Genomic DNA, 27468 nt, shown 5'->3' on the forward strand with positions numbered 1-27468 from the left:
ATATCTCGCAATTCTGACTTCATATCTTGCAATTCTGACTTTATATCTCACAATTCTGACTTCATATCTCGCAATTCTGACTTTATATCTCGCAATTCTGACTTTATATCTCGCAATTCTGACTTCATATCTTGCAATTCTGACTTTATATCTCACAATTCTGACTTCATATCTCGCAATTCTGACTTCATATCTCGCAATTCTGACTTTATATCTCGCAATTCTGACTTTATATCTCGCAATTCTGACTTCATATCTCGCAATTCTGACTTTATATCTCACAATTCTGACTTTATATCTCACAATTCTGACTTTATATTTCACAATTCTGACTTCATATCTCGCAATTCTGACTTTATATCTCACAATTCTGACTTTATATTTCACAATTCTGACTTCATATCTCGCAATTCTGACTTTATATCTTGCAATTTTGACTTTATATCTCGAAATTCTGACTTTATATCTTGCAATTCTGACTTTATAACTCGCAATTCTGACTTCATATCTCGCAATTCTGACTTTATATCTTGCAATTCTGACTTCATATCTCGCAATTCTGACTTTATATCTTGCAATTTTGACTTTATATCTCGCAATTCTGACTTTATATCTTGCAATTCTGACTTTATAACTCGCAATTCTGACTTCATATCTCGCAATTCTGACTTTATATCACGCAATTCTGACTTTATATTTCACAATTCTGACTTTCCATCTCGCAATTTTGAGAAATAATGTCAGAATTGCGAGAAGTAAACTCACAATTGTGAGAAAATAAGTCAGAATTGTGAGATAAAAAGTCACAATTACCTTTTATATTTTTCATTCAGTGGCGGAAACAAGCTTCCATTAAATTCTATTATCTGCAATTTGACCCAAAAAAAAAAAGCATTACTATTACTAGGATTTCTTTTCATGCAAGAATACATAAACTTAGGTTTAAACATGTAAAACATTGCCGGCACATATGTAATTCTAAAGGCCTTGATCCTCAATTCATTTTAGCATGATTTAGATTCTCAAACAGATTGTTCATTGGCGATCTCAGACCTCTGCTGGTGCCGAGGCTGTACTCTACAGTGCATACTAATTGCAGACTTTCTTTGGCACTCTGGTCTACGCTGTGCATTAGTGATGTCATTGCTTTTGTTGTGTTCCCTGATGCAGTCCTGCAGGACACTAAAGCTTAGCCTACAGAAAACAAACCAGCTTTATTGGGCAGCTTTCAATGCGAACTAACATCATGGTGGAAATGACTTTGACTAGTGGCAGTTTATGTATGCTTACAAAATGTTGCTTTTTGTTGAGACTGCGCTCACAGCATGCCATTGAACAATTGTTAGACTTTACGATGTGTGCATGTGTGTGTGGGTGGGTGTCAGTGTGTGTTCCTGGTAAAACCTACATTGTGAGGACCAAATTTCCCCACAAGGATTGTAATGCCTGACATTTTTGAGAGTGTGTGTGAAGTTTGTGCATAAAGAGTCCCGCTGTGCTTGATGAACTCTGTGTGCTAACATTCACACTGCTTGCGCAAGAAGTCTGCTTTAATAAATGACACCCATTAGCATTACAAAGCGAAGTGCTAAAATGACGGCTGAGTTGGTGGGCTGGACATCTACGAGGGGGTCCGCGCTCTCAGATCCTGTGGGAGAAAGAAGAAGGACAGTCTGGATGCGATGGATTTGAGTTTGGACGTTACACTTGTGAACTGAAGGATGAGGACGGTGTAAAAGCATCATTGATAATATGAGATTACACAGCAGCACACTCCAAACACACGTATGGATACTAGGAGTCAAAGCGCTGGAGATCATCCCATGGCAAACAGCACCTGTAAGTCAAATCTCTTCATATTCAGTTCATCAGGGGCAAATGCTCTTCTGCATTTAATATAACTTTACAAAATATCTGCAATTTGTGAGAAAATGCACATTTTATTTAAAGGTAAATCCTGACACTTTCCATTGTTACATTGAAAAAAAATCATGCGCATGGTCTAATGCTTTTGAACACTACTTTACTTCAGTAATAATTAGTTGTGTGTAATGTATACGTCCTTTTTTCTTTGTTTTGAGGAACACAAGCGAGATTGATTGAGAAGCAGTTTGCTTTCCTGTAAAAGTAGGAACTGCAGTGAGGTCACCTGATGATGCAGGTTTCTTTGACAATATCATTATTAAAATCAACTGTGCTGCTTTGTCCAGATGTGAAGATGTTTGCGGCGCTCTTTGGAGTGATTTTGGCTAATGCAGTGGTAATGACTTATTTCTCTATAACTCATTTTTGAAATTCTTCAAGAATTATCATTTTAAATACCCACATTCTCTTTTTTCTTTGTATGTTTTACAATAAAGATTATGGGTACATGTGAACCAACTCAATCATGGTCAGACAGGGCAGAAAGAGACATTTTGGGTAAGTAAATGTTGTATTTTTACCCTCACAAACAATAATTAACCCTATAAAGCCTGTCATATCATATTTAACATATTAGTTTCTAAGGAAATACAATGTTTCACACAATCTACTACATACATTCTGTCATCTGATTGATAGTTTAGACTTTTTTAGCAGTGTAATTTTAAAATGTCCACATCAGCTTGTGCTTCACATGTCTTATTGCTGTGAAATGAAATCTTTACTGATTATTAAAAAGTAAACAAGAATAACTTTGATATTGTTAGACAAACACTTACTAAAGTGACTTCAGTTTACTTGACTCAAATGTGAGTATCAAATGATCATCAGGCTTTTAAGGAAGGTTTATTTATTCATCTCTCAATCATCATTGTATTGCATTGCATTATATGTTTTAAACGTGATTTGATCATAAAACTAAGCATTTAAACATCTTACTAAGACATATTATTGGCAGAAATAGAGATACGACTAATATTTACATGCATTTTATGTTAGTAGTCTGTTCTCATTGATCTCTGTTCTCTGTTCTCTCTCAGATCTCATTGATTTACATTAAAAAGCGAGACGTTTTGTCCGAATGAATATCAGCACCAGCACCAAATTGCATTTTTTTTGTTCATTTTGTGTCTCTGAATAAAATTGAGCCGGTTTTCCTCTTTGAATGTGAGCTCCATATTCTCACTATATATATGATCCATAAAAGGATGATGTTTCAAAAAGGATTATTATATAATCTGTATGAGGTTCACTGTTCTATTTAAAAATGTGAGATTTTTTTTCGACTATTATTTCACACACTGGCTTTAAGCTACTGATATTTTTGTACAAACAAACAAAAAAGTTGTGTATTAGAATTATTCTGGTTGCAGTAACCATACAGTAAACAATTTACTGAACAATCTGTACAACTTAAAGTAATTTCCAGAATTTTTTGTACAGTTATTGAAATGAAAAACCCATCTAATGTGAAGGGTCACACTGAGAATTCTGGGAATTTGAGTTTACGGCATTTCACTGATTTGTTAATTTTTTTACGTTAAAAAACATTAACAGTATTCATTACAATTTTTACAGTATTTTACTGTAAATTTACAAGAAAGGAAAGATCACACCCATAGACTGTAAAAAATATGGACAAAGCGTCTGTGAGGTCACCCATAGACTCTCTGAAGAACGCGTTTGAAGCCGTTTATGGGGGGTATGGGCAGCGCCATACTGGAAAATCTTGGGAAGTACAAAATACAAAAGTTTCAGAAAGGATACAAAGGTGGTATGATGTGTCAGATCATGGCTAAGACGTCAAATTCACTCGGCGCAGCCCGTTATCAGCTGTCAATCAACGTTAACCGCCCTTATTTGTCATACGTTTTATATCTAAATATGATAACGAGTTAGAAAAAAATTCACCCCCCTCACAGTTGTCAGGCACGCGGAACATATTGAAGATTACAATAAAAGTCCACGGGACCAAACTGTAAAAACATATGAATTTATGCTGTGAACACGGACATTTAACATGACTATGGATACTTGCTCCCCTTTTGGACCGGCCTCTAGCGGATTTGAGATGTATTGCAGATTGTCGCACTTCCGGGTAGGCTTCATCTTTCAGATTAGAATGTTGCCGCATTTAACTTCTTACACCGTAAAAAGTTTCATTTTAACTGAAAAATATTGTTACTTAAAGCTAATGGAAAAAACTATATACAGGAAAAAACTGTAAAAAAAAAATCGAATTTAATTAAGTAGTAAAACATTTTTAGTAGTAAAAAAGTTTCTTTTTATATAATTTATAATCAAATTGTGATGTACAGTGAAAAACGTCTCGGTTACTAATCCTGAAGAAGGGCACGGGAGACGTTACGTCGACTATTTTGCCTTCACTAGTGTGCATGAACTAGCTTTACAGATAGAAGCTTCTTGCTGTATTGTGGTGTTTTACTGAAAGGACTGTAAAACTGTAACATACAAAAACAAAGAAAAGCATATTACAATCTCAATATGAAGAATATACAAGACAAAAATAAATATGTAGTCTAGAAATAACTAAACTTTCAAATCACGATTGTATGGCAAACAAATAGCACAATGCTAATTTACATAGAAAATGCCATAGAGAAGCTAACGCAATTAGCGTCACATATTTCCTTACAAATTACAAACAGAAAAATGCTAAAATGACTAAATAGGATATCAAAAGTAGGCTAAGATCTCTAAGAAACAAATACTTACAGACAGATATTCGTCAGAGACCAAAATGACAGTTTAGAAACTTTAACACTCTGGAGATCGACTTGCAGGGAGAAAGTTATGAGAACAACTGAGCTACGGAAACTCTGAGTGGACAAAACACAAGAAACTCAAAACCCAAATACCTCTTCTCACAAGGGCAGTACATCGACGTATCAATGTAATTGGGATCACTTCAGGGAGCCCTATTATCTTCGAGTGTCTATAAACCTTATGTAGCCATTCCCTTTTCAGCGTCTCTATTTTCTCAGCAATCTTGCCTATTTATGAATGAACGGCTCGTTTTGAAATCTTCTCGGTCGACTGACATTTGTTAAGAAATCTGCTTTAAACATTACAATCCCCATGATAACTTTCATTAACTTTACATCAAGTAAATCCTCATCAAAAGCTAGTTACTCCTGGACAGCGATGCCGTAGAGATACACAGAGCGACCACAAAAACGGAAGTTCAAAGACAATATCCTAAAGATGGCAGCGCCCTTGTTTCTCTGGTGCATAAGGTCTATAGAACGAGCAAATGAACGTTGGCGTGCGTGAAACAGGTGGCGGTGTAACAACGCTGGCTTGTAAGTTAAAAAGGCTATTAGAATTTCAAAGGCGGCCTGTGGTTATCAATAAGAATTAAACCGCTGACTTCCCTGCTCACCATCTCAACCTGTTGCAGATGTGCCAGACTCGAACCTTCTGCTCCAGAACGATGCCGTGTACCTGCTTGTGAACACGTCGTTCAGCTTCAAACAAGCTTCGCATTACTGCCATGGTCAGACGGGAGCCCTCACAACCTCAGGGGTCAAAGAGGACGAGGAGGGAGCCCAGCAGTTACTCCTCAGATCCAACCTCAAGAGCCCCGTCTGGTTCAGAACCAGCAGAAGCCAGAACCCCACAGCCCGTCTTTCCCAACACAGTAGGTTTGCTTTTCTGAGACGATCAAACCAGTTCCTGTAATGTTATTAGAATGTTCTTTCAAACTGTAGAACAAAAACATCGTTTTGGAGTGTAATTTTAGTAGGTTGATCATCTATTTTATAAATGTTTCAGAATGTTCGTTCAAAAGTAAAGTTTCCAAAATGATCGAATGGAATTTTTCTTTTCTCTTTGAAATAAATTTTTGATATGTTTTATCTTACCTCAAGAGCATCCAAGATGGAGGTGTCTTTGTTTCCGCAGTATTTTCAATTTTTTATATTTTTAGGTCAAACCGTTCTTGTCTGTCAGTCATATAATGGAGGTCTATGGTCACCACCTCAAAGAGCATGCACAGAGAAGTCCAAATTAAACATGATTTAATGACTCGTAAATGTAAGTACACATTGATGGCCTAAGACACGAAACGAGCGGTTTGTGTGAGAAAACGAACAGTATTTATATCGTTACTTAGCCGTATATATATTTAGCCACAAACCACCCGCGCCCTCAGATCACTTGGACGTGGCTGTGATTACAAGAGGTAAAAACGATATAAATATTCGTTTTCTCACACAAACCGCTCGTTTCGTGTCTTAGGCCATCAATGTGTACTTACATTTACGAGTCATTAAATCATGTTTAATTTGGACTTCTCTGTGCATGCCCTTTGAGGTGGTGACCATAGACCTCCATTATATGACTGACAGACAAGAACGGTTTGACCTAAAAATATCAAAATTGAAAATACTGCAGAAACAAAGACACCTACATCTTGGATGCCCTTGAGGTAAGATAAAACATTCCAAAAAATTATTTCAAAGTGAACTATCCCTTTAATGTTCGCAATAAAAAAAAAGTTAAAACATTTTTTTTTTTACTGACGTTTTGAACATCAGAAAACTTCCAGAAATAATGTTTTATGTTAGCCACGTGTATGACTTCTTTAACCATATTAAAAACATATCCTGGCTCTTCCCAGCTTTATGGAGTGAATGGTGCTGGTTATTTTGATGCCCAAAGTGCATCAAAGTAATCCATACGACTCCAGCGGGTTAATAAAAGCCTTCTGAATCAAAGCAATGCGTTTGTGTAAGAAAAATATCCATATTTATAACTTTATAAACCATAATCACTGGTTTCCGGTACCGGGCGAGTCTGGTTCCGGTGGAAGAGCGACCTCTGACCTGACGGAAAGCCAGTCATTATAGTTTATAACGTTATAAATATGGATATTTTTCACATTGTTTCAGAAGGCTTTTATTAACCCGCTGGAGTCGTATGGATTACTTTGATGCACTTTGGGCTTCAAAATAACAGGCACCATTCACTCCATAAAGCTGGGAAGAGCCGGGATATTTTTTAATATATCTTCTCGGCTGAAAGAAGAAAGTCATATACACCTCGGATGACTGGAGGGATATCGTGGTATAATTTTCATTTTTGGGTGAACTAACCCTTTAATGGGAATGTTAGCTAAACATTATTAGAACAAACTGGGTTAGGATAGGAATATTCATGGTGTTTTTGTCCTTCATCAGGGAAAGAAAGTAGTAGGACAAATCAGCCATTTTCTCTCAGCCTTTTACCATTTGAAAATAAAAAGTCTTAAAGGGACAGTTCTCACAAAAATGACAATTACCCCATGATTTACTCACCCTCATTCACTCACATTATAAAGATTGGAAGAGCCAGGAGTTTTTTTTAAAAATAGGCTTATATCCCTGATTGTGTTCGTCTGAAAGAAGAATGTCATATAAGTTACACATGACTTTGAGGGTGAGTAAATACATTTTTTTTTGGTGAACTATTCGTCTGATGAAATCTCTGAACCTTCACAGAAACGGTCTTCCCAGGCTTATCTTTCAAGTATAAGGACGGCTATGCCCGAGTGAACGCGTCTTTCCCGTCCCTGTCCGCGGTGAGCATTTGCGTGCGCGTGCAGTGGGACCCGCGGGACGAGAACGTGTCCACGGTGTTCTCGTACGCCACGCGCTCTGTCATCAACGAGTTCCAGCTGCGCGGAAAACACGCCGACACAAAGCTCCGCCTAGCGCTTGTCATTCAAGGACAACATCATCCTTACAAAGCCGAGCTGCCCATTGATGAAGACTGGCACCATGTTTGCGTCACGTGGCGCTCAAAAGATAGATTTTGGGCGATTTATGTGGACGGAAGAACGGGAGATTCTGGGCATGGGAACAAACGGGAAAAGGCGAAAGATATCTACGGAGACGGGATATTTATATTAGGGCAAGACCAGGATACCTTTGGTGGAACTTTTACGGAGCCGTTTTTTGGAAACTTGACTGACCTGAACATTTGGGGTGAAGCTCTGGAGTTAAAACAGGTGCAGGCGCTGAACACCTGCTCAGAGCTGACCAATCACAGAGCTTTATTCCGATGGCGGGACCGGAGCCTCAGCCCTGTCCATCACTCTGTCCAGAATGTGTCTGCTACACTCAACTGTCCAGGTTAGCTTCGTTTATTATGATGACATACTTTAAAATGCACTATTATAATATATAATATATATTTTATATGTAGGGTGATGATATCAGGTAAAATGGGCCATTTAAGGTTTGGGGGTCAATTTAGAGCCAATGACTTCAAACTGTGGTCATAACTGTGCTTCACAAGTAACAGGTGATTTGATTGGTTTATGGTTGCTATGGTGGGCGGGGGACTAATTCAAATCAAAGCTGCATCGTAAGTAGCCTGGCATACCTAACTAAACTATTATAAGGATGATATATCTATAGAAAAACAAACATGCACATAAAAAAACTGTCTTGATGGCATTAATCAGAAATAATGTCGTTAGTTTGGTATATGAACATGTTTTTTGATGTTTTTCTTGGTGGCCCAATTTACCTTGACCCACTGAGGTAAAATGGGCAACATGGTTTCAGCTAAAATGGGCCATCTTCTGTGTCACACACGCACACACACACACAACATAAATGGCACATATGAAATATGTTTAAATGGTATGTGGCTTTATAAGAAATTGTGTTTTAAAATTAAAATTGATGATAAATTGCTATTTCCCTTTGCAGTTTGAAAAAAGTTGGCACATCTGATGTTTCAAGAACTGTAGGGCCTAAATAATTATATTTTATTACATAACTCCAACACAAATTTGTCAAAAACAGTCATTATTAATCATAAAAACACATGGAAAAGGCATATATGGGATTGTATTATTGTCCCAAACGATTTACCAAAAGTGGCCCAATTTAGCTGATATCAACCTAAATTTAATACTAAAATATACACATTTTTGCTGAATGTTTTGCATAATAAATAATGTTTTTGTTACTATAATATTTGCTATTTAATTCTAAGTGTCTATTGTAGCTTTAAATGTCTACATTGAATTATATTAATTAGGCCTATATATTGTGAATTATTATAATTTTTTGGTTAAATGTCTGAAGATTCTTGTGTGATCTCTAAATAAATATTACTATAATTAGTACCGAAGGTGTATTTTTCCGCCATTTTGAATTTCCCTTAACTTACATTTTCGAACTCCTCCTAGGCCGTTGCTTCGATTTTCACGAAAATTGAACCAGATCATCTTCAGACCATGCTGACAAAAAGTTATAGTATTCAAGTTGATTTGTCAAACCGTGAATGAATAATATGCAAATTAATTCGACGAAGAGCACAGCAAAATTACTGTGAGTTGTGGGCGCTATCATCCGCCAGCGCAACGCAAGGGTCTTTTTTCATTTTCATGTCGTGCGCCACGTTGTTTAAACAGATTTTTTTTGTGCCCATGTCAGTGTGTTATTCAATTTGGTTACAGCGCCACCTATTGGTTAAAAGTTATAAACCATTAAATCACAGTACTAGTGATTGTATTTGATTTATTCCAGCCATTTTGCCTGAAATAATCTAAAAAATGTCTTTAATTGCTCATTATCGTGTCGTCTGTATATACTCCTATACTTTGGATCTTGAATATTTAACATAACAACTACAATAACTATATATATATATATATATGGTTGTTTCAGCTGATATGTCAAAATTAATTAATTGTAATTATAAGTTTCTGTTTATTTTGTGGTGGATATAATTATTTCCGCAGGGTCCCTGAAGACGGCGCAGAGACGGGAAGAGGAATGTGAGGTCTTTAATGGCCGGCCTGACGGTCAGCCTCAGTACAACCGTGCCGTCTGCACACACACATTCCCTTTCATCTGCAGAAGCAACAAAGGTGTGTGTGAAAGGGTTGCTGTAGCTGATTAAAGTCTGAATAAAATGTAATTTTACTATTCAACAAATATTCAACAATATTATTGATCTGCCTGTTTTGACGCCGTTATATTAGATCTGATCTGAGCTGGAGGATGATATGACGGTTTTCTCCAGAGCGGCTATATATATATATATATATATATATATATATATATATAAATATATATATATATATATAATATAAATGAACAAAATAACTTTTTTACAACAAAAATGAAACATTACTGAACTTACTTAAGCTGGACTATGATGATATTTTCTTCTGGAAACAAACTTTGTTGCGTTATTTTCCTGTTATCTCAGTAAAGCTGCTTTGAAACACTCTGTATTGTTAAAAGCGCTGTATAAATAAAGCTGAGTCGACTCGACTCTCTGACCCACAGAACACTACCTGAAGATGAAGGAACTGAGAGAATCTCTGAGGTCCAACCCGAGCCACTTCATGCAGGATCTCATGCAGTTCGGGATGGTATGAGTATCTCACACACAGTGTCTGTCATTACAAATAACCAAAGAGTGCCAGCAATAATTTAAAAGTAAAACAAGTCATAGTAATTAGGGGTGTAACAATAATTTATGTCACAATATATCGCAATACAAAAATGCAACATATAATGCAACATAATTCATCCAAAATGAAAATTACAATGTTAGAGAGAATTTTAGTGTCAGTACTACATTAAACTGCCATATATAATGTATAATAATGCAATAGATGAATATTTGTTGGTCCTAATAGTGATAATGCCAAATGTCTGATGTTACCAGTAAAAAATGGCCGACATTATTTTAAATATATCTAGTCAGTGACAGAGTTCAAGCATATTCATCTGAAATAATTCTGTGTTTTCAGCTTCAGAATCATGAATATGTTTATTCTGGTGTCTCTATTGTCCTGTGTGTTGAAGTCTATTCATTTACACACACAACGTAATATCAAATTTAGCATTTTAATCAACCTGTGTTATCATATGTCTTGGAGTATCCCAATAATATCGTATCGTGATATGTATCGAATCGGGACATTAGAGTATCGTTACAGCCCTAATAGTAATGTAAAAACTAAATTAAGAAAATATTAAGCCCATCTAATGCCTCTGGTATGCCCTAAATATTACATGATTAACCAAATGTATTTTTCCATGTAATGCACTTTCTGTAAAGCTGCTTTGAAACAATTTGTATTGTGAAAAGTGCTATACAAATAAACTTGAATTGAATTGAATTGAATCTAACTCGTTTCTCTCAGACTGCAGACGATGTTTTCTCTGATGCCGTGGACGGGCAGAGCTGGTCTTCGGTGTCCCGTCTGTTAAACGCCTCTGAGTGCGCGGTTCTGAAGGAGCATGAGCCGCTGGAGGACAGAGATATGGTTTCTCTGATGCACGTTCTCTCTCGGGCCGCTGATCTTCCCAGCACAGCAAACCAGAGCCGGCGAGACGCTGAGAGACTCGGCCAGAGCTTCATCACCATCGCAGACTCGCTCCTCAGCCAACAGGAGGCCAGTAAATGGCACAGCATCAAAGAGGTGATCTCAATCAGGAAGTTATGACAACAAACACTGCAAAAAACATGCTTTTAAAACTTAAGTCTTATTTCCAGTCCAAACATCTAAAAATTCTTAAATCAAGTTGCATTTACTAGATGTGTGACAGGATATAAATCAAAATTAAGTGAGCAAAATGATCTGCCAATGAGGTAAGGCAAATAATGTTGATTCAAACAGAAACAAGATTATTTTTTCTTAAACCATTGGCAGATAATTTTGCTTGTTTTAAGTAAAAACTCAAAAATTTGTATTAATTTCCCCCGAAAATAAGACTTAGTACCTTAATGTCATTTTACTACTTTAGTAAATGGATCTTGATTTAAGACATGATATCTGATATTTGGACTGGAAACAAGACAAAAAAACTAAGTAAGAAAAGCATTTTTTTGCAGTGTATGTTTTTACATTGCTGTAACACATTAAAATAATTTTAAGCAATTTTCAATTGCTTAAAAAATTGTATACGTTATAGAATGTACAACTCATTTTTTTAAAGTCAGTTTAATGTAATTTAAGTTGAAATGACTCACATTTTTAGGTAAGGTTTATTATTGCATGATTTAAAGTCAGAAATGCATGATATAAAGTCCAAATTGCATGTTTTGTCAGAATTGTGAGATATAAACTATGCTGAGGGGAAAAAAGTTAGTTTTTTTTTTCCTTAGAATTGGCCTGAAAGCTCTTTCTCTAAATTCTGAGAAAAGATGCCAGAATTTCGAGATGTAAACTCGCCACTGTGAGAAAAAAGTCAGAATTGTGAGTTTAAAACTCTCAATTCTGTCTTTTCTTCTCGCAATTGCGACTTTATTTCTCAGAATTGCGACTTTATATCTCGCAATTACGACTTTATTTCTCAGAATTGCGACTTTATTTCTCATAATTGCGACTTTATATCTGCAATCGCGACTTTATTTCTCATAATTGCGACTTTATATCTGCAATCGCGACTTTATTTCTCATAATTGCAACTTTATATCTCGCAATTATGAATTTATTTCTCAAAATTGCAACTTTATATCTGCAATTCCGACTTTATTTCTCATAATTGCGACTTTATTTCTCAGAATTGTGACTTTATATCTGCAATCGCAACTTTATTTCTCATAAATGCAACTTTATATCTCGCAATTATGAATTTATTTCTCAAAATTGCAACTTTATATCTGCAATTCCGACTTTATTTCTCATAATTGCGACTTTATTTCTCAGAATTGTGACTTTACATCTGCAATTGCAACTTTATTTCTCAGAATTGCGACTTTATTTCTCAGAATTGCGACTTTATTTCTCAGAATTGCGACTTTATATCTGCAATTGCGACTTTATTTCTCAGAATTGCGACTTTATATCTGCAATTCCAACTTTATTTCTCATAATTGCGACTTTATTTCTCAGAATTGACTATTTCTCAAAATTGCAACTTTATATCTGCAATTCCGACTTTATTTCTCACAATTGCGACTTTATTTCTCAAAATTGCAACTTTATATCTGCAACTGCGACTTTATTTCTCAGAATTGCGACTTTATTTCTCAGAAGTGAGACTTGATATCTGCAATTGAGACTTTATTTGTCCGAATTGCGACTTTATATCTCGCAATTGCAACTTTATTTCTCAGAATTGCGAGTTTATTTCTCAGAATTGCGACTTTATATCTGCAATTGCGACTTTATTTCTCAGAATTTTGACTTTACATCTGCAATTGCGACTTTCTCAGAATTGCAACTTTATTTCTCGCAATTGCGACTTTATTTCTCAGTTATTGCGACTTTATATCTCGCAATTGCGACTTTATTTTTCAGAATTGCGACTTTATTTCTCACAATTCTGACTTAAAAAGTAAAAGTCACAAGATAAAAAAGATAAAAAGATAAAAAGTCACAATTATTATTTTTTTATTGTGGTGGAAACAAGCTTCCATAAGATTTTTTGGGTATAATATGTCACAGTTTATTTTGCTATTCTCACTTACAGAAATTGAACTATAGTGTCCTGCACACACTATAAAAAAATATCAAAAATGAAATCTGGTGTCTGAATAATTTTTGGTTTGAATGATTGTAGGTAGTGAAGGGGCCGATGTCTGTCATCCAGACTGTAGACCGTATGCTAAACAACCTAAACTCTCTGCTGATGGATGACACAGACAGCGTGCAGATACACAGCCACAATATCAGTGAGTCACACACACAAACACACACACAGAGCAAACGAGAGCACTGCAAAAAATGCTTTCCTTACCTCGTATTCATATTTTGGTCTTGTTTCCAGTCCAAATATCTAAAAAAAAATCTTAAAATCAAGAATATTTACTGGAGATAAGTCAAATAAAAAAAAAAATCTAAATTAGAATAGGAAAAAAAACTTAATACAAATTTCTTTCCCCGTTGGCAGATAATTTAGCTTGTTTTAAGCAAAAGCTCATTTTTTATCTGAAAACAAGATATAATTTCCAATGTCATACTTCTTGATTTAAGTATTTTTAGATATTTGGACTGGATACCAGACAAAAATACTAAGTGAGAAAAGCATGTTTTGCAGTGACACAGAAAGAAACTGCGTGTGTGTTTCAGAGGTGCAGGTCCAGCAGCAGCTTCTGTCGGACGCGTCTCACACTCCTCCGTTCTGTGGCTCGGATGCGGGACATCGAGACTGCATCTCTGTCGCCGCTAAAAACATGAAGGAACTTCATAACAATGGTAGGGATGATTAAGTCAAGTCCAGTCAGCTTTATTTATACAGTTTATTTCAAAGCAGCTTTACAGAGATAACGGGAAAATAACGCAACAACGTTTGTTTCCAGAAGAAAATAGTGTCATAGTCCATCAGTGATGGTTCATCAGTGTTGTAAAAAAGTTATTAATTTAGTTCATTTATATATAGCCACTCTGGGGTAAACCGTGACGTCATCGTCCAGCTCAGATCAGATCTCATATAATATTGTTGAATATTAAATTAAACATCCCCATGTTTTGATAAGTTTCATGATTTCCAATGAACCTTTCACAGTGTTTTTCACTTGACTTATATTTGTTGTGCTTGTTTAGACTTCAGAAAGGTGACTTTATTGAACACATGGTACAGCTCTGTCAATTGTCTCTCAGAGAGAGAGGAAAACATCAGCCTTTCTCCCATAGTCAGCGACGGATCGCAGAGGTAAGCCACGCTCACTGGAATCTGCCAGACCATTATTAAATGTTTCATATTTTCTTACAAATGAACTAAACAGTTTGCACTACAACTACATGATTGTGATGGACCCTTTTCCCAGAATGTGATGATGCATTTCCGCAGTTATTAAAATAGGGTTGATTATCATTTGATTATAGATTCCTAATTTCGATTCCAAAAGTTTAAAAAAATAAATAAAAATGTAGAAATCTTTCACATTTATTCTGAAAGTGCTTGAGTCCAACTTTCTCATCCAAATTTTTCGCACATTAGAAAATATATACATTAACAAACAAACTGCCTCCGAAACTTTCATTCGTCATAAAAAAAATCGGATCAGGTTTCGATTTTCTAAGGGTTTTGAGAGTTTTTTGACGATTCATGACAAATCCGAAAAAATTTATTGCAAAAACAATACCATGAACAAAAATGAACAGAGGAACTTTTGCCTTAGGTTTTATAATACCACAGCAAAAACATCTAACCTAACTAATATACATGTACTTATAATACTTAAAGTATTAAAGACAACGAAACACTCAGCAATTAAAAAAGAATAAATTGACTATATGATATAACTGTGTCATGAATATTTTTTGTGACCTCAACTACAGTGCTACTAATGTAATTTGTCATTAAAAAGTTATAATGGCTTCATGACAGCCAATGTCAAAACCAACTACCTGACAGTTTAACCCTTGTGCACTGTTCAAATTCACAACCTTTTCGTCATGTTCGTGGCTGAAAACTGCTTTAAACTGCTGTAAAAATGTATCAGATAAATATTTTTTTTCAAATGTTTTTGCATAAATCTGTTAATTTTCAAATCAGGATTTTAACTCTTTAATTCCCAAATTCATAAATGATGCCATTGATTTGAGGGAAAAACGCACACAAAATTACTTATTTTCAATGTAATATTAATCATAAATATTTTTTTTACCTTTTATCACAGTCAAAATGTATCAGATACATTTTTTTTCTCAAATGTTTTTGCATAAATCTATTAAATCATCCTCAGTCATGATCAAAATGTAAATGTCTACTAAATGTAAAAAAAAATTTAAAAAAATAAAAAAATCTGGATTTTAACTCTTTAATTCCCAAATTCATAAATGATGCCATTGATTTGAGGGAAAAACGCACACAAAATTACTTATTTTCAATGTAATATTAATTATAAATATTTTTTTTTACCTTTTATCACAGTCAAAATCTATCAGATACATTTTTTTTCTCAAATGTTTTTGCATAAATCTATTAAATCATCCTCAGTCATGATCAAAATGTAAATGTCTACTAAATGTAAAAAAAAAAAAAAAAAAAAAACAGGATTTTAACTCTTTAATTCCCAAATTCTTAAATGATTTGATTCATAAATGATGTCTCTGATTTGAGGAAAAAACACACAAAATTACTTTATTTATTTATTTTTATTATTTTTATTTTACCTTTAATCCCAGTCTTGGACATGTCAAAGATTAGAAACAACATCGGTTTTGATGCATTGTTAGTTTTCAGCCACGAACATAATGAAAGGGTAGTGAATTTGCTCATAGTGTACTGTTGAGTTTTTGAAAAATTTCAGAGCCAAATTCCAAAATATGTGTCAAAATAAGATTTGTCACCAAAAATCATTCAATTTGCTGAAACACGGAACAAGTTATGGCCAAATTAAGACTTAAAAATACCCCATGGTAAGTTGGTTTAACAGCACATAAGGGTTAATATAATGTTAACCAATAAAGCTAGGTGCTTTCTTACGTTTGATCATTAATCTGCTATGTCATGTTTATGACAGGTTGTGTTGTCTTAGTAATGTCAAGTTGTCATGGCAAAGACACTGACAGGTTTTGATGTATCGGTTTATGTCAAGGTGTCATAACAAAGACTGTCATATTTGCATTAAAAATGTCATAATTGAGCGAATGACAACATGTATGAAACCTCCTTCATTGTCATGTCATGATTATGAAGGTGTCATGTCAGTCTTATGCACACCGCTTCAAGGAAAGTGTTACCGAAGTTTCTTCTGATGTAAAAGGATCCGTACGTCAAACTTAAACGTGGGTCAGACACACAGTAAATGTTCTTTATATCGTGTGTTACCTCCTGGATCAGTGTATGGCTACATCAGATGGCTGATGTGTGTGTGTGTGTGTTTGTCAGGTATCTGGGAACCGTCTTGGGCTCGTCGGTCATCTCCAGTTCAGTGCTGGCGGACGGACAGCCGGTCAGCGTGGCCATACACTTCACACTCCAGCACAGGGTTCAGGTATGACACAGAGCAGCTGTCCGTGTGTGTGTATGGAAGAACAATTATGGCAAACGTTTTAGAAACACAAAAGCTTGTTGAATTACACTGAATGTGTTGCATTAACCGTGCTTGCATTTTAATGCATTGATTTTTTATGGGCTGAAATTCAACATGGTTGTATAGTTGTTTTACACACATTTTCATTATTAAAAATGCAATAATCCATAATTTACCATTCAGATTTCACTAAAAATACAACCAATAATATTTGACAGGCAATTTCCGCTCCATTTATTTCGCTTTACAAACTCAGTGGTTCAAATTCGACAGAAAATTCAACATTTCCGGTCCGGGTGCGGCAGGAATAGCAGTAGATTACCGATTAATAATCTCCATCTGCTCTTAGTCGAGCTCACCAGAAGACCAGTCCCTCAGTTCATTCACAAAAACGGATTTACAGAAATGGAGCGAGCGGTGAGTGTGTTTGATGATTATCAGGCCCAGAATATAAGCAGAAAAGACACAAAAGTTGTGTTTGCATACTGTATTTAGTTCAATTGGTGCAATTCAACAAGTTTTTTTGTTTCAAATTCACATTTGCCATTATTTTTCTTCCATAGTTTTAGTTAATAAGCATATTTTCAGAAACTATTAACTCATTTCTGAACTTAGCTTTGCCTACAGTCATCAAGAGATTGTTATAATGGGTTTAAATATTTGGAATGACTTAAAAACTATTATGTTATTACAGACTTTCAGAGTTATACGAATAGGAGATTTTGGTGAATGTTAACCCCTTAGGTGCTCTTCGATCATTTCTGACCGAAAATAATTCTGTTTTGAATTTTTAAAAATGTTACGAAACTTGGTGACTTTTATGGCATTATGTATGTGAACACACAAAAAAATTGAGGTCATGATCTGAGCATGCTAAGTGGTCTTAAAAAAATAGTCACACTTGTGGTCTTTGGTCAAAAATGACCCCCATAGGAAATGAATGGGAAATTGACAAAACACAAAAATTCACAATTTTTTTATTTATTATTTTACATTTTTTTAAATAAAAAATCGTTTTTGAGATTGTTTCAACTATATATTCAAATCCACCCCCCCCCCCAAAAAAAATGTGTTCATAAACATCTGGGGAATTCACATGCCTCTCCATAGAGAGCTGTACACGCCATCTAGTGGTTACTCCATGATTCTACGCTTTTTCTCTATACTGTAACCAGATGGTGCTAATTTTCTTCAAAAACTATTTTTTTTCTGAGGGTCTAGACTCTATATTAAACTAAAATACTGCATTAATAATTTTTTGAAAAAAATAATATATATATATATATTTTTACATGGCAAAAAATAGACCATAAATATTACGTACATATTAATAAATTCAATCAAATTGTCTCAAAATACTAAATTACAAAGAATAAATAATATAGAACAAAAATAAATTGCATTGGTTTCACTGGGATGGAGGAAGTTTAATTTTTAGGTGTCCGGTCACTTCTGACCGGGATGATAACAAGTGTGACTCTGAAACGAAAAGCATACAATGTAGACAATATAGGCGTTAAAGAGAAACTACCTGTCTAAAGTTTAGGGGTCAGTAAGAGTTGTAGGTTACACTTTTATTATTACAGTGTAATTGTATAGATTTAAGTGTGTGGACTTACTATTAGGGTTTGGTTTAGGGTTAGTTGTACTGTATTATGTATTATTGAGGTAATAACTATAAATTGTGCATAATTACGTACATGCATGTGACACGTGAGAGAGACAATGAGGCGAAATGTTTTTGAATAAAGTCTCTTCTGCTCATTAAATCTGTATTTATTTGAAGAAAAATTAGTTGCGTTTTCTATGTGAATATTTTAATAAAGTGTAATTTATTCCTGTGATCAAAGCTGTATTTTCAGCATCATTACTCCAGTCTTCAGTGTCACATGATCCTTCAGAAATCACTCTAATATGAGGATCTGATGATCAAGAAACATTTATTATTATTATTAGTGTTGAAAATAGTTTTTTCTGCTTCATAATTTTGTGGAAATCATAATACTTTTTTGTTTTTCAGGATTCTTTGATGAATAGAAAGTTCAAAAGAACAGCATTTATTTAAAATAGGATCTTTTGTAACACAATAAATGTCTTTACCGTCACTTTTGATCCATTTAAAGTGTCCTTGCTGAATAAAAGTATTAATTTCTTTAAAAATGGTTCTGACCTCAAACGTTTGATCGTCAGTGTGAACTGAGCTACTTCTCTCCAGCAGGATTGAATGAAGTGTGTGTTTGTCTTTTTCCCTCTTTAGAACAGTACAGTGAAATTGATCCCTGTCTGTGCATTTTGGGATTTTGACTTGATGTAAGTGCTTTTCATTTACTTGCATGCATCATATTATCACTTGCCTGATGTTGTCATTAATCCCTGCTGAGATGATGTGTGTGTGTGTGTGTGTGTGTCCTCAGGTTAGAGAGGGGTGGCTGGTCAACCAAGGGCTGCGCCGTGATTTCCTCACAGAATAACTTCACTTCTTGTTACTGTAACCACACCACCAACTTCGCCTTGCTGTTACAGATCTACGAGGTTCAGGTAAGGAGGTTTCTGATTGGTAGATTAACCAGATGCTCATTTCAACCAAGCAAGAAAATTGCAAGGTCATATCTTACAGTTCTGAGACGGCAAGATATACAGTAAACTCATAATTGTGACTTTTTCCCCACAGTTGCGACTTTATATCCCACAATTCCTACTGTATTTCTCAGAATCTATCTATATATATATATCTATATATATATCTATATATATATATATATATATATATATGTGCAGTTGAGAGTTCTAAACTTATTTTTATAAAGTGCAAGATAAAAAGTAGCAATTTCCTTTTCTGTTTTTTTTTCCATCCTTTCCTTGGACCAAGAATTAATTACTTTGCTTTCAAAAAAAAAAAAAGTCTTATATATTTGCAGAGAAAAAGAAAGTGTTAAATTAAGCTCAGAATTTTTTTATCTCAATTTAAGCGCACAAACTTAATGATTTTTGTTATTAATTATTAGGTTTATGTATTGTTCATCTTTGAGAAGCTGCTTTTAAAGGCTCATATATAAAATAAAATTATAATTATTATTATTAAAAGAGCCAATAATATAAAGTGAAATCATACCAGAATTTTTTGGGGGGATATTCATTAATTTTGATAACAAAAATGTTAATACCTCATATACACTGTCTAATTATGTGTCACAATTTTAGGAGTAATTTATAAAAAAAAAAAAAAATTTACCTCGTTCCCTGCCAAACACGTAATTGTCCGAGTTTTCACTGTTATGCGCTAGGGGGCACTATTACACATGTCCTGCTCCAGATCAAAACACATGCAAAGAAGCAGAAACAAACAAGCGATCTCATATGTAATCATGCATTACGTGATCATCAAACATTAAGCGGCACATGTTATTGTAATGAATTGTAATGTCGACCCAGGACGAGCTGTAGGACTGTGAAGCTTTGATAGACTCGATCTTCTGCATCTGTTTATCATCATTCTGAATCACATCTGGATCTAGTTTTGGGCAAAAACGTGATTTTTCGCAGGTTTTTGCTCAAAATGTAGCTTTTTTTTTTATTAAACTTGCCCACATTTAATTGTTGATGTGCAAAGCTAGAATACGACAACCTTTTTTTTTTTTTAAAGCTGAGAGTCTGTTTTTTCTTTTGATACATTTCATGCAATTTTTGTGAAAATGATAGAAAATGCTGGCAGTTGCTGACAAACTTAAAACAAACAAAAAAAAAAACTAGTGGGGAAAAAGTTATGAATTTCAGTCAGTCCATTTTAATTTTGTTTTCTTAAATGAAGTGTGTGTGTGTGTGTGTGTTGTAGAGAAGCGTTGAACACGAGACGGCTCTGCAGATCCTCAGTTTGATTGGCTCTGGTGTGTCTCTCTGTGGTCTCCTCTTCACACTCATCCTCTTTTTGGCTGTTGGGTGAGTTTTTTTTTTATAGATGTTCAATTATATGATGATAACCATGCAACTTTTCTCTCTCACGTGCAGCGTCTCACAGATGTGCGGCTCTCTGTCTCCCTCTAGCGTCCCCAAGTCAGATCGCACTACGGTGCACAAGAACCTGATCGCGGCTCTGACCGTCGCCCAGTTTCTCCTGATCTTCAGCGACTGGGCCGCGGGAAACCAGGTCTGTCTTCTACATCTGTGGATCACACTCGTATTAATATCTCACTTCATGCTCAGACAAACAGGCCACAGAACTGCAAAAGATGTGTCCAATATTTATCATTTAAAATTTTTTAAAAAAAACTGATCTTCTTGAATCGTCACTACCATCAATATCAATATGAAATGCAGAATTGTGTTTTTGACCTGCTTGAATTGGAGGAAATTATCTTAAATACAATTATCATTTATCATGAATGTGACCAATGATCACTTATTCTGAAATTATATATAAAGAAAACTATGAACAGTAAAAGTCCATGTGAGTTTGCTGAACTAACAGCAGGTGAAATATGGAAAGAGGACCTGAGGGATGTGGACTGTGATTTTTTTTTTATATTCTTTATTTTCGTTATTTTTCCACAAGCAAGAAAACAACAACAAAAAAGGGAACAAAACGTAAACAAAACACAATCAAAACAGACAAAATATAAATAAATAAATAAATTACTCAGTATAGAGAAACACCGACATTATAAGCGTAGTATACAGATTGTCACAAAAAGGTTATTCTTTGTTACAATAAAGTAATGAATGACTTGAACCCAAGGGATATATTCTTATACATTTAAAGAATAGCAAATATACAATAATATATTAATAATAATAATAATGAAAAGAAACAATAATAAATAAATAAATTACCACTACTGCAACACATTTAACCCAATTTCTGTAGAGTGTCTGCCCAAGGTCACTAAATCGCAACTGTCTTTATTTTATTCAATTAACCTAAATCTGGTTGTATATGGGTAATATAATCAATCCAATCTCTCCATAGAACTGAAAACAACTGGGACTTTAGTCTTAGAGCATAGGTTAGCTTCTCCATTGTAAAGATATCATGCACTATATTCTTCCAGACAGACGGTAATTTTTAAAAATGTTTTCAGAAATATCCGTAGCGAAGTAGCGAAACTGCTGTGAAATTTAGACGGTGGTTTCTTTAGTGATAATTTACCAAATCAAACTCTGCGGTTACTTTGTCTGTTTAGAGATTAATACTTTTATTCTGCAAGAGTGCTTTAAATGTATCAAAATTGATTGTATTGTGATCGTGTTTTAAAGTGTCACAAAGGATTTCTATTTCACATAAATGCTGTTCTTTTAAACTTTCTATTCATCAAAGAACAAAATGCATCACAGTCTCCACAAAAATCTGTTTCCAACATTAATAATAATCAGAAATGTTCAAATTAGCCAATCAGTGATTTCTGGAGGATCATGTGACTGAAGACTGGAGTAAAGATGCTGAAAATTCAGGAATAAATAACATTTTACAATATATTCACATTGAAAACAGCTTTAAATTGTAATAATATAGTTAGTGATATATTTTTTTATCATATAAACGCAGACTTCTTTCGTTTAAAAAACGTTTAACCAACACGATCTCTTGAACTGTAGTGTACCTATTAATATTTGTGATATGGACGTGTTTTTTGTGTGTGTCAGGAGGCCTGTTGGGTGGTGACGGCCCTCCTCCATCTGTTCTTCCTGTCGTCGTTCTGCTGGATGCTGGTGGAGGGTTTGCTGCTCTGGAGTAAAGTGGTCTCTGTGAACATCAGCGAGGAGAGGAGAATGAAGCTCTACTATGTGCTGGGCTGGGGTGAGAACTGAGAGAACCGTCTGTGTGTGTGTTCGTGTACTGTTTGATTAACCTTCCTCTCATGCATTGTGTGTGTATTTGCTCTGTCTTCCTCAGGGCTGCCGGTTGTGATCGTCGCTGTAACCTTGGTGGCCACTTTGGACCAGTACAGAGCTCAGCAATACTGCTGGCTGAACCTCCAGTCCAATGTGATTTGGGCTTTTGCTGGGCCTGTGCTCTTCGTTTTGGCCGTAAGTGTGCATGTTCAGAGTGAGAGTGTGTTTATCTCTTTCTCTTATCTTAAGCTCTTATCTGTGTCTGAGTGTGTGAGAGCATTGAATTCAGTGCTGATATTTTTAAAGTCAGCATGAAATTAAAATTCCCCCTGTCTGTTTTTGAAATGCATGGTATAGATTTTATTGTGAACGATTCATCCATGGAGGTTTCATTTGTTTAAAGTCCCCCTGTGGTGAAGATCCAGCCTTTAATGTTTTTTTTATATGTCTGCATAGTGGTTTTAATATGCTTTAAGATATTTTACTTATGGATACTCCTTTGTTACACTGCCCCATGTATGCTTGCAAGCTTCTTAAAGGCACAGAAGCAAAAAAAAAAAAAAAAAAAACTACAACAGATTGAGGGTGGAAACGTGTTCTTAGAAAATCTTGTTCACACATCTTCACTGCTATTACAAATTTACCTCAAATGACAACAATAAGAATATAATGTATCATAATAATTACAATACAAAAAAGAAAATTACCCCATGATTTACTCCCATAAAAAAGTGCATCTCTCCATGATAAAAGTGCATCTATCCGTCATAAAAGAGCATCTATCCATGATAAAAGTGCATCTATCCGTCATAAAAGTGCATCTGTCATAAAAGAGCATCTATACATGATAAAAGTGCATCTATCCATGATAAAAGTGCATATATTTTATTCACAAAATACAAACTTTAGTCAGGTAATGTTAAATGTTAAATCTTACTTGTGAAAAGTAATTCCCGAGCGATTTGAGCAGGAATATGCTGCACAGTGCTCCGTCATCTACTGCTGCTGTGAAACACAATAGGAATACGACCGGTTCAAGATGGCGGCCGCAGTGCCCAGCAGCCAATAGGGCATCTAGTCTCTATATGATCTCTATGGTTTCTCTGTTCTCAGGTCAACGCCGTGGTGCTTTTTCGTGTTGTTATGGTTACAGTGGCCAGTGCCCGTCGCAGAGCCAAAATGTTGACGCCCAGTTCTGATTCGAAACTTCACATGCTGGATCTTACCTGGTGATTGCTTTACACTTCTCAACTTCTTTAAGAGAGAGAGAGAGAGAGAGAGAGGGAGAGAGAATGCTTTTCAGTCATTTCTAGCTTTCCTCTTATCTTGTTGAGCTCATAACAGACGAAGCATCTGCCCACCAGTATCTCTTCTGTTTCTATCAGCCACCTGGACTTGAAGAGATACCATGCAAATGTCAACACACACACCTGTTTTATAGAAATTTCTTACGCGCAAATAGCGTAAATTAATGAGAAGTGTCTGTATAATCTGCTAGTTATAGGTGTCCTTGAAGAAGATTGTAAAACTGTGCAGGCTAGCCAATGCATTCAGTAATGTGTGTGTGTGTGTGTGTGTGCACATGCAGGGCAGCGACGCGACCGGTGTTGATCTTGTTACCAGTGTTAGGCCTGACCTGGCTGTGTGGCGTGCTGGTGCACCTGTCTGATGTGGTGGCCTATCTGTTCATCACACTCAATGCCTTTCAGGTAACAACACTCAATGCTTTTCATTCAGGGACAAGGCATGTGATCTTTATGAGCGAGTCATTGAATCATTCACTGAACTGATTCATTCAAATGGCTGATTCTTTCAGGGACAAAGCATGTGGTCTTTATGAGCGAGTCATTGAATCATTCACTGAACTGATTCATTCAAATGGCTGATTCATTCAGGGACAAAGCATGCGGTCTTGAGTGAGAGAGTCATTGAATCATTCACTTAACTGATTCATTCAAATGGCTGATTCATTCAGGGACAAAGCATGCAGTCTTGAGTGAGCGAGTCATTGACTCATTTACTGAACTGATTCGTTCAAATGGCTTATTCATTCAGGGACAAAGCATGTGGTCTTTACGAGTGAGTCATTGAATCATTCACTTAACTGATTCATTCAAATGGCTGATTCATTCAGGGACAAAGCATGTGGTCTTTATGAGTGAGTCATTGAATCATTCACTTAACTGATTCATTCAAAAGGCTGATTTATTTGGAGACAAAGCATGTGATCTTTATGAGTGAGTCATTGAATCATTCACTTAAATAATTCATTCAAATGGCTGATTCATTCAGGGACAAAGCATGCGGTCTTTATGAGTGAGTCATTGAATGAATGGCTCACTTGATTCGTTATCCGCAGATTCATTCAGTAATGAAACTGCTGTGCTTTGCTTGGTCTGCGCAACAAAACTAGCCCAATGACCAATCAAAGTTAGCACAAAAATAGGGGAAATCAACCCGCAGCAACGAGAACATTGTAACTCAACTATATATATATATTTTAAAATTTGCATATAACTCTAATTTCAAGGAAGTCAACTCTTAAAAATAACGTAATATTTAAAAGTTCAATAAATGCAAAGTCTATGCGTAACCTTGTTAAATAATGGTCAATATATGTGACACTTGACAAGTAAGCTCCCATTAGTTAATGCATTAACTAATTACAACTAAACAATGAGAAATACATTTGTTACAGTATTTATGTCACTTAAAGTCCCTCTGTGGTGTAAATCCAGCTTTTAATGTTGTTTATGTGTGTATGTGGTGTTTTTAATACGCTTTAACACACACCATACTATGGCACTAATGTTAATGATTTTTTGCCATAATCAAGTATCTTAACTCATGCATGTTATTAAAGACAGACAGAGAGGAGAGAGAGAGAGAGAGAGAGAGAGAGAGAGAGAGTTGAGATGTATTTGCCTTCCTCCTAATCGGGCTCAAATCCGTCAACACATCTGAAATGAACTTCCTCTCGTTCAGCTTCATGTAGCTCTCTTGCACTTGTCTCTCTTGTCTCTTTCTTCCTCCCTTGTCTATAATGAATGAGGGCTGAATTCCCTCCCAGAGCTTGTTAATGTAGATTTACTGTGTGCGTCTGGGAAAAAGATAAAAGCAGCAGAAGAGCGATAGAGCGAACGGGGGAGACGCACAGGAGGACAAAACACATGAGCAGGAAACTCTTCTGATATAATTAGCCGTGCAAATCTATCATGAGTGTTTATGCAGCAGACGTCTGTGAGAACAAACATCTCCAACCTGCATGGAAAGCTCCTGCTATCTCGTATATATTTCAGGAATATTTGCATATATATATGTAACAAAATAATTATACTCAGTTCACACGCATGTATTATGTAAACACAAACTTTTATTTTGGATTTGTGATTACTCGCTGCACAGCCCTAATAAATAAATATATATATATATATATATATATAAATATGTGAAATGATTAATCGCGATTAATCGCATCCAAAATAGAAGTTTGTGTTTACATAATACATGTATGTGAAGTGAACTGTGTATAATTATTTTGTGTATATAAATACACACACACACACACACACACACACACACACATGTATATATTTCAGAAATATTTGCTTATATATACTGTATTTTGTACAATACATAAATATTTTATATATAAATATCACATTTTTCTTAAATTATATACATGTATGTGTGTGTATTTATATATACAAAATAATTATACACAGTATACACAGTCACAAACATATTATGTAAACACAAACTTTTATTTTGGATGTGATTAATCACGATTAATCGTTTGACAGCCCTAATATATATATATATATATTTAAATATGTTGAATGGCACAGTGGCCACTACTGGATGCCCTAGTTCTCCGGCTATCTGAGAGCAATATTATTAACTCCTCTAATGGGGGCGCAGCCAAATTATTTAATACTCTGTACACTAAACAAACATTACCAAAAAATATAAAATTTTCAAAAGTAAAAAAATTATGTTTTTGAATGATATTATATTAGTGATAACTTGATGTTTTTTTATCCAATACTTTAAGTGTTTGATATGTATATATGATATATGTAAGAGTGTATAAGAGTGGCAGGGGGCCACAAAATATCATCCGTGAGTTTGAGACCTCTGGTCTAGAGCCTCAATTTTTGCACTCAGGTCTAAGTCTCATGGCCCTCTATCAGAATCCAGAGTTTTGGGAACTTAATTTTTCGCCTGTCGTTTTTTTTCGGGTCGAATTTTTGAGTTTGGATATCTCACCTCTGGAAGGGTCTAGAGCCTCCATTTTTGCAGTCAGGTTTAAGTCTCATGGCCCTTTTTTGAGTGTCGTTTTTTTTTCGGGTCGAATTTTTGAGTTTCGATATCTCAGCTCTGGAAGGGTCTAGAGCAGGGGTGCCCAATCCTGCACCTGGCGATCGACTGTCCTGCACAGTTCATCTCCAACCCTAATCAAACACACCTGAAGTAGCAAATTAAGGTCTTTAGGATCACAGAATCCAGAGTTTTGAGAAGATTGGAGAACCTTAATTTTTCGCCCGAAAAAAAAAAAAAAAAACCAAAGGGGGTACAATTTTTGAGTTTGGATATCTCAGCTCTGGAAGGGTCTAGAGCCTCCATTTTTGCACTCAGGTCTAAGTCTCACGGCCCTCTATCAGAATCCAGAGTTTTGAGAAGATTGGAGAAACTTAATTTTTCGCCCGAAAAAAAAACCCGAAAGCGGTACCACTGTCGTTTTTTTTTGGGTCG

General features: G+C 35.3%; 1 protein-coding gene and 1 long non-coding RNA gene across 5 annotated transcripts in view; one reads left to right on the forward strand and one right to left on the reverse strand.

Moving 5' to 3' along the window:
* Positions 1–27468, reverse strand: part of LOC148973614 (uncharacterized) — a 543652-nt gene that overhangs the window by 172774 nt on the left and 343410 nt on the right. The gene's annotated exons all lie outside the window — the stretch shown is intronic.
* The window catches only part of adgrd2 (adhesion G protein-coupled receptor D2), a 55772-nt gene continuing 29651 nt past the window's right edge, over positions 1348–27468 (forward strand). For 2 of the 4 annotated variants that reach the window (XM_089119257.1, XM_089119259.1), the window contains exons 1-20: positions 1349–1839; positions 2082–2260; positions 2361–2421; positions 5345–5584; positions 7425–8057; positions 9683–9811; positions 10236–10321; positions 11102–11380; positions 13467–13578; positions 13976–14101; positions 14450–14558; positions 16743–16848; positions 19145–19197; positions 19302–19425; positions 20720–20823; positions 20929–21031; positions 22525–22678; positions 22775–22908; positions 23827–23942; positions 24302–24422. In XM_089119257.1, the coding sequence (XP_088975383.1) occupies positions 2153–2260; positions 2361–2421; positions 5345–5584; positions 7425–8057; positions 9683–9811; positions 10236–10321; positions 11102–11380; positions 13467–13578; positions 13976–14101; positions 14450–14558; positions 16743–16848; positions 19145–19197; positions 19302–19425; positions 20720–20823; positions 20929–21031; positions 22525–22678; positions 22775–22908; positions 23827–23942; positions 24302–24422 (2898 nt within the window). In that variant the 5' untranslated portion in view covers positions 1349–1839; positions 2082–2152. Of the gene's footprint in view, positions 1840–2081; positions 2261–2360; positions 2422–5344; positions 5585–7424; positions 8058–9682; positions 9812–10235; positions 10322–11101; positions 11381–13466; positions 13579–13975; positions 14102–14449; positions 14559–16742; positions 16849–19144; positions 19198–19301; positions 19426–20719; positions 20824–20928; positions 21032–22524; positions 22679–22774; positions 22909–23826; positions 23943–24301; positions 24423–27468 lie in introns of all 4 variants that reach the window. The other 2 variants (XM_089119256.1, XM_089119258.1) reach the window with 2 other exon arrangements.

This window comes from Pimephales promelas, chromosome 14 (assembly GCF_988280905.1).
Source record: "Pimephales promelas chromosome 14, fPimPro1.hap1.1, whole genome shotgun sequence".
Taxonomy (NCBI): Eukaryota; Metazoa; Chordata; class Actinopteri; order Cypriniformes; family Leuciscidae; genus Pimephales; species Pimephales promelas.